The sequence below is a fragment of the Rhea americana genome, unplaced genomic scaffold, assembly GCF_003343005.1.
Source record: "Rhea americana isolate MKP2758 unplaced genomic scaffold, rheAme1 scaffold_247, whole genome shotgun sequence".
Taxonomy (NCBI): Eukaryota; Metazoa; Chordata; class Aves; order Rheiformes; family Rheidae; genus Rhea; species Rhea americana.
The window spans coordinates 1,010,067-1,023,698 of NW_028186365.1; the positions used below are offsets into that span (position 1 = coordinate 1,010,067).

The 13,632-nt window shown below is 35.1% G+C and overlaps 1 protein-coding gene across 1 annotated transcript in view; it reads left to right on the plus strand.

Annotated features, from left to right (window-relative positions):
* CUNH8orf34 (chromosome unknown C8orf34 homolog) overlaps window positions 1-13,632 on the plus strand; it is a 147,795-nt gene that overhangs the window by 64,071 nt on the left and 70,092 nt on the right. Inside the window, exon 7 of the mRNA XM_085306785.1 lies at window positions 122-288. Coding sequence (XP_085162911.1) covers window positions 122-288 — 167 coding nt within the window. The remainder of the gene's footprint in view (window positions 1-121; window positions 289-13,632) is intronic.

Below are 13,632 nucleotides of genomic sequence, written 5' to 3' on the forward strand. Positions count from 1 at the left end.
TGGTCTGATGGTATTAATCTTCAGATCTGGAAGATATCATGGGCAGCAGTAATTTGACAAAAATCTGACAAATTTTGTGGAGAGTCCTAGTAAGAGAAAGTTGTTCTTTCCTCCCTCACAGCTTAAAAATGGAGCCAAAGACCAAAGGACTAAAACAGCAACAGCAGCAACATAAGAAACTGCTGGCTGCCATGCTTTCTCAGGACTCCTTTGATTCTGCCCAAAGCACAGCTCCATCTGTAACCGAAGAAGATATTGACAATGAAGATGATGCAATGGAACTGTTGGGTAACTGCAAAAATTATATGCATTTTGTAATACTTTTTATTATAGATTAATCTAAAAAATATAATAACCAATGAAAAGCAGATTAGTTTGAATCTGCTTCCTCTTTTTGAGGCACAAGTTTTCAGCAACTCTGTAAAAGTTAATAGGGTTTAATTTATAAGTTTCGTGAGAGAATATAATGAATATTACTATATATTGTGAAGAAACAGTCAGCTACATCACACTCCCTTGAAAAAATTAATGTTTCAGGCATTTCAAATAATTAATTTGAGGCTTCTTAGCTACAAATAGGTTAGACAATTTAAATTTGTAAACTCTACAAGGGTTTTAATTGTAATTTTCTAATAGACTGGGCTATATGCTAAATTGTACTCTAGAAGGCTCTATGCTCACTGCTTTCTCCTTTTCCTGGAATAACTACTTAATATCAAAGTATAAAGAAGTATATGCACACACATACACACACACACATATATACACACACACATATATGTGCACATAAAATATATATAAAGACAGGAGGGGAATTGTTGAAGAAAGTTAATTAATATACTCTCTTTTGTCATGTTTAAAAGCTCTAAAGTAAGATGCTTGAAAAGCAGTCATTAACTTTTGTTTTTTATGGTTTTTGCTGTATAGAAAAATGTAGGATCAAAGCACATGAAATATGTAATCTTGAAGGATAGCTCAACATTCTTGTATTTAGGAGTTCTGTCACAAATTATTTGTTCATAAAGAATTTGAGTTTCAAATTGGACCTTAATCTAAAAACAGAAGACCACCTTGTGCTCTATTCTGATTCCATAGTTTCAATGTAGTTATATTTCTGTTGATTGATGATTATGATATAGCTGTGTTATAGTAAATACCACTGGTAGAAAGTTCACTATATACAGTTTSGTTTCAGAATTGCTGTGCTTCTGAAACACTGACTTTTATTTTAATTCTCAATTTATATTTTACTGACCATACATGTTTTAGATTCAATAAAATTTTAAGAATGACATTGCTGCAGAACTTCTCAGAACTTGAGGCTGTGACGTAAAGTGAAAAACATTTTATTTTCTTTTGAAGGTAACATAGAGAACTTAAATTTCTATCAGCAAACACAGATATCTTTAATTGCTATATTTTCCAGATCAGTGACTCTGTGATACTGGGATTTAATTTTTATTACTGCACTGTAACTGCCTTGATGCTTTTTACATATGCAGTATAACTGCTATCCAGTCATGGTTTTCTGCCACCACTGAATTGCAGGGCATTGTTGCGTGTAGCTACTTGACTTGTTCCCTTTAGGGTTCGTTATTTGTTGCTTATTCAACCTTTCCTTGAAAAAATATGAAACATCATGCCCCTAAGTTCGAACTTTGGGAAAACAAATTCTGCTATTGATAACAGATGATTTTAATCCATTCCTTTTTAATAATCCAGATTTTCATAGTACAAGAACTCTATATCTTTGTGTGTATCCAAGAGAATCTTTGTCAGAATTTGTCTGATTTATTTAGCTATTAAAATATGAAAATGACTATTGATGTATTTTATTTTAATAACCTCCTGGTAGTGAGATCACAATTGTCAATGAAGATTTAACTAGAATGAAACATTACTAATAAAGCAGTCAATTAAGCTATTATATTTTTAATGGGAAGGATCCACTTCAAAGGAAATACATTTGCAAGGATGAAAAAGAATATAGGGCTACCTTGTGATTTCATTTATCACTCTCCATATATAAAGTAAGATGTATAAGAGCACTGTTAACATACCAGTATGTTAACTGGGGAGAACAGAACYAGTATGCTAACATACTGGTATGTTAACATGACAGTATTTACATAACATTCTATTGCTAATCTTTTAAAATCTTTTTTTTTTCCTCAAGAGCTTCCCAAATGTTAATTACTCATTCATTGTAACACCCCTGAAAGATTGGCAGTAATCATATTTATCTTTTATAGCAAGGGAAAATAAAGAGAGAATTTAATGTTGGTWGTCCACACCTGTAGTATAAGACAATAACTCAGTGTGTGGTAGTCTATCCTTTATACAGTTTATATTACTTTGCTAGTAAGTCTTTCAGCACCTTAATGAAAGGGCACCCAATCTGCTGCCCTTTCATTACAATTTATCTGGTTCAATATACATTCTTGATCTTCCTGCTTCCTAGAGGACTTTGGCAATAGGCAGGAAACAGTTGAGACCTGAACCATTCCAATATTAGCCTTGAGTTACTCCTCTTTATCATATCTCCACATGGGTGAAAACTTCCCCATTATGTGACWGGAATACATCATATAACAGAAGAAAGACCAAAAGACCTTGGGAATGATGACATATAAGTTGTACTACAACCAACAGAACAATTTTGTGGCCCATGACCTGTTCTGTTGAGGTTTAAAGAAAATGTTTGTCTGGAAGTGGGCTGTGTGAATTGCTCAGCATGGCCTCCTTTTTCTGACTCTTCTTTTTGGGGAGCTACTGAGAAATAGGTGGCATTACCTTTGAGCATCTACTGTGTAGTGTATGCACAGAAGCTGATGTTATGGGGGCACAACAGGCTTCCTGTAAATGCAGAAGGTGGCTATACTATCCTTTGCAAAACCCTCAGTGGCTGGTGTAATGCACAAGTGCAAGTGATCATTATTAAGCCCATTAAGAAAGGCACTCAGACTTTGCAAGGTATTGATTTAAATATCTTTTATTGGAGATAAACTCTGTGATTGCTCTTTTTCCTTTCTATTACACCCCAAAGTGTGGAAAATGTTACATAATATGGCTTTTAGAGCTTTGTGCTACTTMTGGATGTTAGTGGAGTAGAAGGACTACATTATGTGAATCAGGCTTAGCGTAGAAACAATCATAATATTACTGCTCTGTGAATAATGAGGTAATATGGCTAGCATGAATGAGATATCTGAAGATTTATCTTTGTGAAATGTATTTGACTGTCTAACTACTGAGTATCTGATGTTTAATGGCAACTAATGAACTTTTTCTCTGGTCTGGTTTGGAAGATATAATTATTCATGCCAAGTTGAATAGAATTATTTGATGCTAGGGAAAACATCAATAAATGGAGTTTATTGTTCTCATAGTTTTTAAAAGGTCTGTTCTTCAATATTCATCTGCAATTTCTTATCATCCAGATTATCAGGCACTTTGAGACTCTTGAAAGACCTGGGGTTTGGATAGACTATTAACAGTTGAAAGCAAAACCACCCTTTCCGGCAACTCCAGAGATGTTGATCAGTGTACAGTTAGGTCTGTTGCAATCATTCTCAGCTTTCTTATGCTGCCTTTCACCTAGAACTAATTCCAGTTCTAGAATCACTAGGAAGTCCCAGTGGTCTTTTGGTCCATCATTGTGAMCTCCAGAAGGTCTTTCACCCTTGGTCCATATCTTGCGTTCCTTGCTTCTTAACTAGCCTTTGTTGTGCACATAGGCCTTTGTGTAGTACTGGGAAGTGACTGTAGTTGTCAGAGAGGTTGCAATTTGTCTTTTGAAGTGAAAGTATCCAGTTGGGATTCTTATGCTATTGAAGAGTGGTGAAGATTGTAAGAGCTCAATAAAGAGCATTATGGTTACAATTCAGATGTCTGTTGGACTTCTATAGACTTAAACATATTTTCCTTCAGGCAGTTATATTTTTAGTATCTTTTCCTGTCTCTCACTCTTCCCCCTTTAAAATGTAAGTTCAGTTGTTTCTTTAGTCTTTTTACACAGTCCACTGCTGTAGAAAAATGATAATGTGACCCATATAGACACACCCTAAGCTGAATCCCCATTGATGTCAGTGAGGGTCTATATGATTGATTAAGTGGAGTTTACCTTTAGTAATCCATAAACAGAATCTGGTCTTGAAAATGGATTATAAATATTGAAGCCTAGTGGAAGGGGCATGGGAAAGACAGTGGCAAAGAAACAACCAAGATTATGAAGAGGAATTTTTATTTTAAAAATTACTAATTATGAATAATTTATATCTTGTTCAGATTACAGTGATTAGCTTGCTATGCCCGTAGTCCTGAAGTGTTCTTAAATCTTTAGCTTTGTTGCTTTTAGTGAAATATATGAATTGATATGCTGTGCCTCAAGCAATTAATAAAATAAATGGTGATCGGTAGTAAATTGTAATCTGCAAAAAATGCCAGGATAGGTAAATCAGTTAGAATAATTAATTTTGCAAAACAGCTTAGGTGAGAAACAACCTGAAAAGGTAGTTTTTGACTGTATATTGGTATTTCACTGAGGTCTTAACTGTGATGTAATTAGTGATATAGTCAACAGCATTTATAACTAGATTCCTTTATCTGCAGGACTGTTGTCTGGAGGGAATTTGCAAACTTGAAATCTAACAATTTTAAAGCAATGTTTTCAGGATTATACCTGTCACTAAATACCTGTGTAAAATTTAGCAAATACCATTTCAGTACTTTTCTCTTTCTGTCAATATATGAAGTCATTGAAGCAATAGAAACCTGCAGATCTGTTTAATGTCATTCGTTGAGTACCCTGATTTTGCTTCATCTTGCAATTGTATGCTAAAAGACAGCAATATCAGTGGGAATCTTCTGTTGATCTGAGTTTAAACAAAACTCTAACTGGTTATTCAAAGAACAGAATTTAATACTTAATGACTTAAAATAGCAGAATCCTACTCTTGAATTTTTCTCTGGCAGATAAATTACTTCAAGTATTTGATATTTAAATAAATTTTTAGGCTCACAATAACTGTTGATAAGGTTATAAATTTTATAATTTGGTTAAGAGGCTATTTGTAGGGTTTAGAAGAAATTAGAAAGTGAATTAGCCATTTGCTGCAACACTGCCATTCACCTAGTTAGTTATTTCTGGTTTGATAAGCATAAAATGGGTAGATAGGTTGATTGTGCTTAATGTTGTGCTAAAGGGAAAAGAGGAAAATGGAGAGAGAAAATCAATGAGGGTCTAAATTGACCTTCTTTCCTCATAAAAAGAACCAGTGCCCATAAGGCAACAGATGTCTCGTGTGGCAAATTCAGTGGTTAACATACAACTAGTATATGTGAGCAAAGATACAAAAGGCTCTACATGAATACATTCCRCGAAATACCTGAAATAATGTTAGCATTGATTTTCCTAATTAAAATTAGCATACTTCCATGGTAGATTCCTGCATATTGGGCATTCTGTAGATAATTTCAGTATGTTAGCTCTGCCACCGTTTATGTGCTCTAACATTACATAAAATTACATCTTTTTCTGACCACCACTTATGTGATTTTTAGAGAATTTTATTTTCTACCACAAGTTTGCATAATTAATTAAGGAAGACACTAGTGAACATACTTTTTATTCCTTTTTTCCTGAGATGATAAGATCAAAATATGAAAGATTCCACCAAGTATTTCCATTGGGGAAGCATTTAACATGTTATAAAAGCATTGAGTTACAGTATCCATTCAGTGAAATGAAATGATTAATAACTAGTAATTTTAGGTAAATATATACATGCTGTCAAGCTACTTTTGAATCTTTAGGTGTAATTAGTGCCTTGAACTGGTTTGACCAATATGACTATCACTTTTTTAATTAAATAGTTTAGTAGATAAGCATGGAGACTGTGCAAAATGGATAATGTGATTATAAAGCAATGAGTGTAATACTTCTGTCTTTTAATGATACTAATGTTGAATGCAATAAAGAGATTATTTCAACTAATTACTACTCTGTTGATCTGAGGATTGTGGATTCTAAGGGCTGCTGAAGATTTTACTGGAGGCTAATTCCATGTCCTTCAGGARACTAAGCAATCCTTGACTCCAGCAAAGCAGCTATAAGAGCAGGATTGATTGCAGGGAGAAGGTACAAATTTTCTCATACAAATTTAGATCAGTCTTAAAATATGTGGGTAAACTGGTGAATATTTAATTAAGTCAAAAAGTTACAGAACGAGAAGATYTAGTGGCCATCTTGCAAACCACAGACTAAATCCAGATATGTAGTGGCTCAGGGAATGTTCTACTTTCAAAAGCATGCTAGACATACATTATGATCAGTAAATTCTACCAAATGATCAGCAGAAACTGAAAATAAGTTTATGGTGTATCTTTGTGAGGAAAATAGGGATCTTTAATGCAAAGAGTATAAAAGTGAGAATTTATGAAACTGATTCTTGCTCCATGACTTCATTTTGGCCATATTTGGCTTCTGYCATTCTGTTCTGAAAGGCAGTGATAATGCTATCTGTACAAAATGCTTTGAAATTTTTAGATGTGGAGTTTTAGTTGTGTTATACAGTTAGTGTTTTGATTTAAAGTTAAAAAAACAAAAACAAAAAAACTTTTGTTCTTTAAGTATGCTTCTGTTCTCTATGTACAGACATATATCCTGGCAAATACTGATTTTGATGGTCTTGAGAGAACTCATAGTTTTAAAGAACAGATCTTTCTTTTGGGAGGAGGTGATGCTAAAGAGACATTGATAAAATGTATGGCAATCTGTATTTCTTGTAGTTTCATGATGCTCCATATCTTTGCAGTCAGATGCTCTATATTTTCCTCATTTCTCTTGCTCTTGATACTATCTGTTTTACTGATTGCAAAGAATGGACTAAATTCACTGCTAGCATATTAAACAGAACTTTGTTGAAGTTTATAGAGTTGTGCCCACTTGGTGTTGGTAGCTCCAAGAAAGGAGGACTCCATCCGGTAACTTAGATGAGCAAGCATATATGCACATATCTACATGAATGTATGATTGCTTCAAAATCACGGGAAGCATAAGGAATGCATGAATCGCAGGGAAAACTTAGCAATGAAAAAAGACTTACTCTCCTCTATATTTGACAATGCTGAAGCAAATGTCCCCATGCTAAATTACTGAATAAGATTACTTTAAGATTTCAAAGTGACGAAAAATTGAACAATAATAAGCTACTGTGCTGTTAGAAGAGACTTGGAAAAATAAGAAATCTTACAAGTTTTAGATATTTTAGTATTTTTACTGTGAAAATCAGGTTGAAATTTACATGTCACACTGGGCACTGCTGATGTTATTAACCCGAGAAGACTGATAACTTCAGGTGTTAAAATGGAATTAATTATTTGGTTTTAGATACACAGATTTGCAATATTGATTTACAAGTATGAGAAGGAGGGTGAGAATTATGTGGGTAATTTTATTGAGAGGAAGCAATTGGATCATAAAATCTCTGCTAGTACTATAAAACTCATTTCTCTGCCATTCTCATAGTATGATTCCTAGCACAATGAAGTTGAAGCTGACAGGCACTAGAACAACACAGGGGAATAGCATTGAAGTATTCTTAAAAATTGTCTGCAGAAGCCTGGATATTTCAGAGTAACAACTATTCCTAATAAAATCCACAATGAACTAGTATTTAAAACATTTGATACCTTGTATGAGCACAATACTATCTACTAAGGCTAAAATAGTGAAATCAGAGAAAGTATCCATGATCTAGAAAAGAAATGATAGTGCAGTTAACGAATCGAAAAATAAGATCTCACTATACTTATTGCTGTAGGCTATAGAAGAATGAAATATGGGAAGACCCTTGAAGGTGGGTGAAATAAGTTCAGCTTTCTTGAAGTTCCACCTATTGTAGCAGATTCGTCTCCTCTGATGTGATGTGGCAGTTTTGAGATAAGATGGTAGTATAGGATCAGAGATGCTACCTTTTTCATGGAGAAATTCACTTTGTGAATTGTGAATTCACTTTCTTACAGCTGATGTTTTCTGCAGCTCTTCTAAAAAGTTATTTCTATGGTGTATTGCAGAGGGTCTAGCTTGTAGTAGCAAAGATACTGTGGAATTTATTTTAGAAGAGATTTAAGAGCTAGGAGTGGAAGACAACCCCTTCAAGATGGTCCAGCATTCATACAGTAGGGATCCTACCTGTGCAGTGAGTGTGATGGAACTGAGTTTATTTAGCCTGGAGAAGAGAAGGTTTTGGAGAGACATAATAGCACCTTCCAGTACCTATAACCTGAGAGAAGGTTTCTGAGAARATTGAGCCAAGCTCTTTATTGAGCTGCATAGTGGGAGAATGAGAGTTAGTGAGCATAAATTAAAAAGGCAAGGTTCTGGCTACATATAAAGCAAAAAAATCACAATAAGGGTAATTAACTGCTGGAACTAATTGCCCAGTGAGGTTGTAGAGTGAAAAACCTGGAGATTTTCAAATCTCAACTGGACAAAGTCCTGAGCAACCTGGTTTGAATTCAGTGTTGACCTTATTTTGAGAGACATCCTGAGGTCCCTTCTAGCCTGAATGATTTTATGAATTGGTAGCACTGGGAGGACTGTGGTCCCTTGACAAGTAATTTTACTGTACTCCACTTTTAAAAAACACTGAAAATGAAGCCATTAGAAAGTAAATGTTGGTCTGCATCTGATAGGAGGAATCTGCTTTGGAGACAGTAGTGCAAATAAATGTTTTGCCAAACAGAGTAGATAGACTAAGACAAAGGTATTAGAACTGGAGTTTAAAAGGATGAAAAARTGAAATAGGTAACAAAAGAGGAAACTTTCTGTGTGATTGCAACACACACACAGGGGTAAAATCTAACATTAAAATATTAGATGGTATGGATAAACTGTAATAAAAGAAGAATATCTGTCTGCAAATACATTCTAATAAATAGAATGATTGTTTTATTCCCTCATTCCTTCAATAATCAATATTATTTAATATCCTGTGCAATTCTCAAATCTGATGTCAGTGCTACAGGTGCAAGTTACATTTTTATCTAAATGGTAGCTGATTACAAGTTTAGTAATCCAGAATGGAGATATATTTGCTGATAAGTATTRTTTTAGCTCTTTTAGCCTCCCTCTACTACTGCTAAAATGCTGTCACACCTCATGATTATCTCTGTAATGTGAGGCAAAAAGCAGCTGCAAGCTGGTTCAGAACTAAAATGTTGATTTTTGCTAAAAAGAGAAAGCAAAACAAGTGAAGAAAAGAAGGAAAAGAAAAAAAAGATGAAGAAATAGTATCAAGGTCAAGTAAGCAGAAAAAAAATACTTTTTTAATGCTGCATTTTAGAAGTTGATGTGCTGAACACTAAAACTATACAGATAAAAGTTACTATAAAAAATTCTAGACAAGTAATTACAGGCTGTTACAGTTGTTACCCTCCTGTGAGTATAGACTGAAATGTCTGAAATTTGGTCAGAATAATATTGTTTAAGAAATAAGATAACCCAAGAACAAGAAAAACTTCTGATGAACAGATAATATTTTCTGTTAAAACTTTGATGAACAAGCTACATCAACAGGAAGAATAATGAGATCTTTTTCTAGATTCCATAGACCAAATATTAAAATATGTTTTTGGTTTTGTACTAATCCCTTACAAAGATACTTCCCATTAATTTTAAACAGTGCAGTGACTTCAATGAGAGCTTGTTTAAGGGTTTGTCTTGGATATAAAGTTATGAAATAGTTATGAAAGTTTATGACCTGGAAGAGGGGACAGAGTGCCTCCTCAGCAAGTTTGCTGATACCAAGCTGGGAGGAGTGGCTGACAGACCTGAGGGCTGTGCTGCCATTCAGAGAGACCTGGCCAGGCTGGAGAGCTGGGCAGAGAGGAACCTCCTGAGGTTCAGCAAGGGCAAGTGCAGAGTCCTGCACCTAGGGAAAAATAACCCCATGCACACTACAGGCTGGGAGCTGACCTGCTGCAAGGTAGCTCTGTGGAAAAGGACCTGGGAGTGCTGATGGACAGCAAGTTGACCATGAGCCAGGAATGAGCCCTTGTGGCCAGGAAGGCCAATGATCTCCTGGGGTGTATTAGGAACGGTGTTGCCAACAGGTGGAGGGAGGTGATCCTGCCCCTCTACTCAGCCCTSRKGAGGCCTCATCTCGAGTACTGTGTCCAGTTCTGGGCTGCCCAGTGCRAGAGAGACATGAAGCTACTGGAGAGAGCCCAGTGTAGGGCTACAAAGATGATCAGAGGGCTGGAGCACCTGCCCTCTGAGGAACAACTGCGAGAGCTGGGCCTCTTCAGCCTGGGGAAGAGAAGGCTGAGGGGKGATCTTATCAATGTGTATAATTACCTGAAGGGAGGGTGTCAGGGGGACAGGGCCAGACTCTATTCAGTTGTCCCGTGTGACAGAACAGGAGGCAATGGGCAGAAATTGAAGCACAGGAAGTTCCRCCTGAMKGTGAGGGGGAATTTCTTCCCTGTGAGAGTGWCAGAGCACTGGACCAGGTTACCCAGAGAGGCTGTGAAGTCTCCTTCTCTGGAGATATCCAAGGCCTGCCTGGATGCAACCCTGTCTAACATGCTCTAGGTGACYCTGCTTRAGCAGGGAGGTTGAACTAGATGATCTCCAGARGTCCCTTCCAACCTTACTGATTCTATGATTCTATGAAATAACTTCAGCATCACCTCTAGCACAAGTGTGTGCACAAGCATACAAAATTCTATGGCTCAGAAAGACATGGTTTTTGCTGAAGATGGCTGATAAAGACTAAATCTTCTGTTGTACTCTTTGGTGCTGTCTCAGGCTAATGACATTTACTCCTGTGACACTCTGGCCCAGTTTCCTTGTAGTTCCAGAAGTGAGTTTCCTATAATATGCTAGAAATAATACGTAGAACAGCTTGGCTTACTGCCTCAGCCTTGGGATGTGACTTCAGACATCTTTCTGTCCACAGGAGAATACAATTACAGAATGAAGTAATGTATTCCTAAGTAGGAATAACTGCTTTTAGCATATTGGTTTCAGGTGCTTATGCACTTTTGCAATTCATTCTGTATCTCATTAATACTACTACAATGATATCCTTATCCTGCACCAAACTTTTTATACTCTGAAGGTGTCATCATTTGGATATTGTGATGCTGCTTACTTTGAGATTCCCAGTGATATCAGTGAGAGTTATGTTCAGGTGATATTTTTATCTGTTAACTTTACATTTTATAAGGACCTACAGTATTAAAAGCCACATAAAACCATTTACTGTGCATACAACTTAGGCTTTGACCCTGCAAATAACCTTACTAAAGCAAAGTGACTRTTTCTTATTACATGGATGTTTCTACAAGATATCTTACTATTGTGTCCATTTACAAAAGGATGACTTTGCAACAATTTACGGAATAATCCCCAAAGACTCAAACAAAATAATACTATATTGTCCAAAGGGAGCTGTGTCCACTAGAGGGCGCTAATGTTTTTCTTTATGGTTTGATTAATCTAAATGTAGATTAGATTTAATCGATTCAAAAGGCAAACAAAGTGCTTAACGTTGCAGAAACAAAATTACCATGTTTACAAGAAAACAGAAGAAAACTCTGTGGAGTATTTTCTTTCAGAGGATAGAAACTTTAATAGGTGCTTATTATAGCAAATTCATACTGCAGACTGCATGTGATTGCAAAAACTACTGAGAATTTTTTAACTRCTGTAGCGTTCTGTAGTTCTGTTCTAGTAATTTTAGAATATCATTTTTATTTGTTACAATGTTTATAACTTTTAAACCCATGATTGTAGATGTTATACATCATTTAAAAGAAACATGCCAAATAAATGAGAAACAGATCTATTTTTTCTCCTTGATATTAAGAAATAATATTTTCATAAAAGGAAGCAAACAGSTTATCTTTCTATGCAATAAAGAAGCACTGTAATGTGCAGGAAAAAAARATGACATCAGAAAGCTCCAAATAGCCTGTAATGTAGTAGCTATCTTTGAAACTGCTCAGATTTGTCCTTTTTAACCAAATTTGTTCCTCTTTGTCAAGTTTTCCAAGGTCCATGAGCCTGCAAGCCTGTTGCATGACTCATCTAATAATTCAAATTGTGAATATCTGGCTTGTGTCATCGTTGTTCATGTAGAGGCAAGCGGACTCCGAGAGAAACACTTGTGAAAACATGGCAGAATCATATCATATCAGCAACTGTTGCTCATAAAGACTACTTCTGCCCACTTACAGATGAAATTTATTCCAAATTTTGTAAATCTAGGGGAAGCATAGTTACGGAAGCTAAAACAGGGAAAAAAAATTGGTAGGGAAAAGAAGATACAGCTGATACTTACGGGTAACGATGYTTTGCAAGAATGGCATTTTGTTGCTGTGAAATATTTGTACTTCTTAATTTAATTTTACAACATTTTTAATCAGTTGGGCATGTAGTTAATGCTAGACTTCTCAATTGTGAAATTTAGCTAGTGCTGGAAAATGGTTTGCAAACCAAAGACTTGACATTGTAAATGAAGTAACAGATGCTTAATTATAAYATATAGTGCTATGTAGTACATAAGCATGGTTTATTGTATCATAATAATTGAAATAAGTTGGTTGGGACAAAGGAGATGGAAAATGAAGAGTGGTCACTAGAAAGGTCAACTTTGATTCATCCTTTAACCTCAAAATTTGTTCGAATTCATCCCTTGTTTAGCTACACTGATTATGGTATCCTTTTCCTGGGGATGAATTTGGTATAATTTCTATACAGTGTTTATATACAGTGTTTATCATAGAATGAGGTTTAAAAATAGTTAGTGAGTAAAGGCTAGAAAAATGAACTATYTGAATGAAAAACTGAATGTATGGAAATGAAAAATATGGTTCAGTATCTCCAGTTTCAGTGCCTCCAGCTTCAGCTATTTAAAATTCTGACCAAATTGATACTTTTTATGAAAATAACAAGTTTTTGTTGGTAACAGGATTTCTGCTCAACTCAAAGTGTTGGAAAGACATACTRTGTTGGAGTAATAAGGGGCAGTTTGATGTTTAAACATGAATAAAAGCAGTGAAGTACAAGGGTATTGTTCAATTGTCTAGAGTTATGAAAATATAAGTATTGTCTTGTACGTTACTAGCATCAGTATTGAGATGTGGAAAATTTATGGATTTGTTTGTCAGCTGATTGTAATGTTGTAATACTATTAATTCCCAATGAATATATCTTTCTACAAATACTTTTGCATGAAGAATTCTAGGGCCTAACATTCATTTATTAACCCACATCTTGTGTGATCAAAAGATAAAATATTTATTTTTTGAAGGCAAATACTTATTTTCGATTGAAACAGATTTTCTAATTGTTCCATTTTATGTTACGTGACTCACTTGAAAAATTTTTATTAAAAATTTTCTGTGCACTAGCTTATGCAATTTGATTAATTTTTAGTCAGTTATGAGAACCAATTTTGATTTAAAAGAAAGACATCAATACACTTTCTATGTAAACATTTCACAGTCTTACAGCTTTAGATAAGAAATAAGTGGTTGTCATGTGAGCTATAAGTTTGGTTCTAACATTAATATGGGGCTCAAATCCTAAACACTTAACCATTGCTTTCCCTTTTCTTCAGA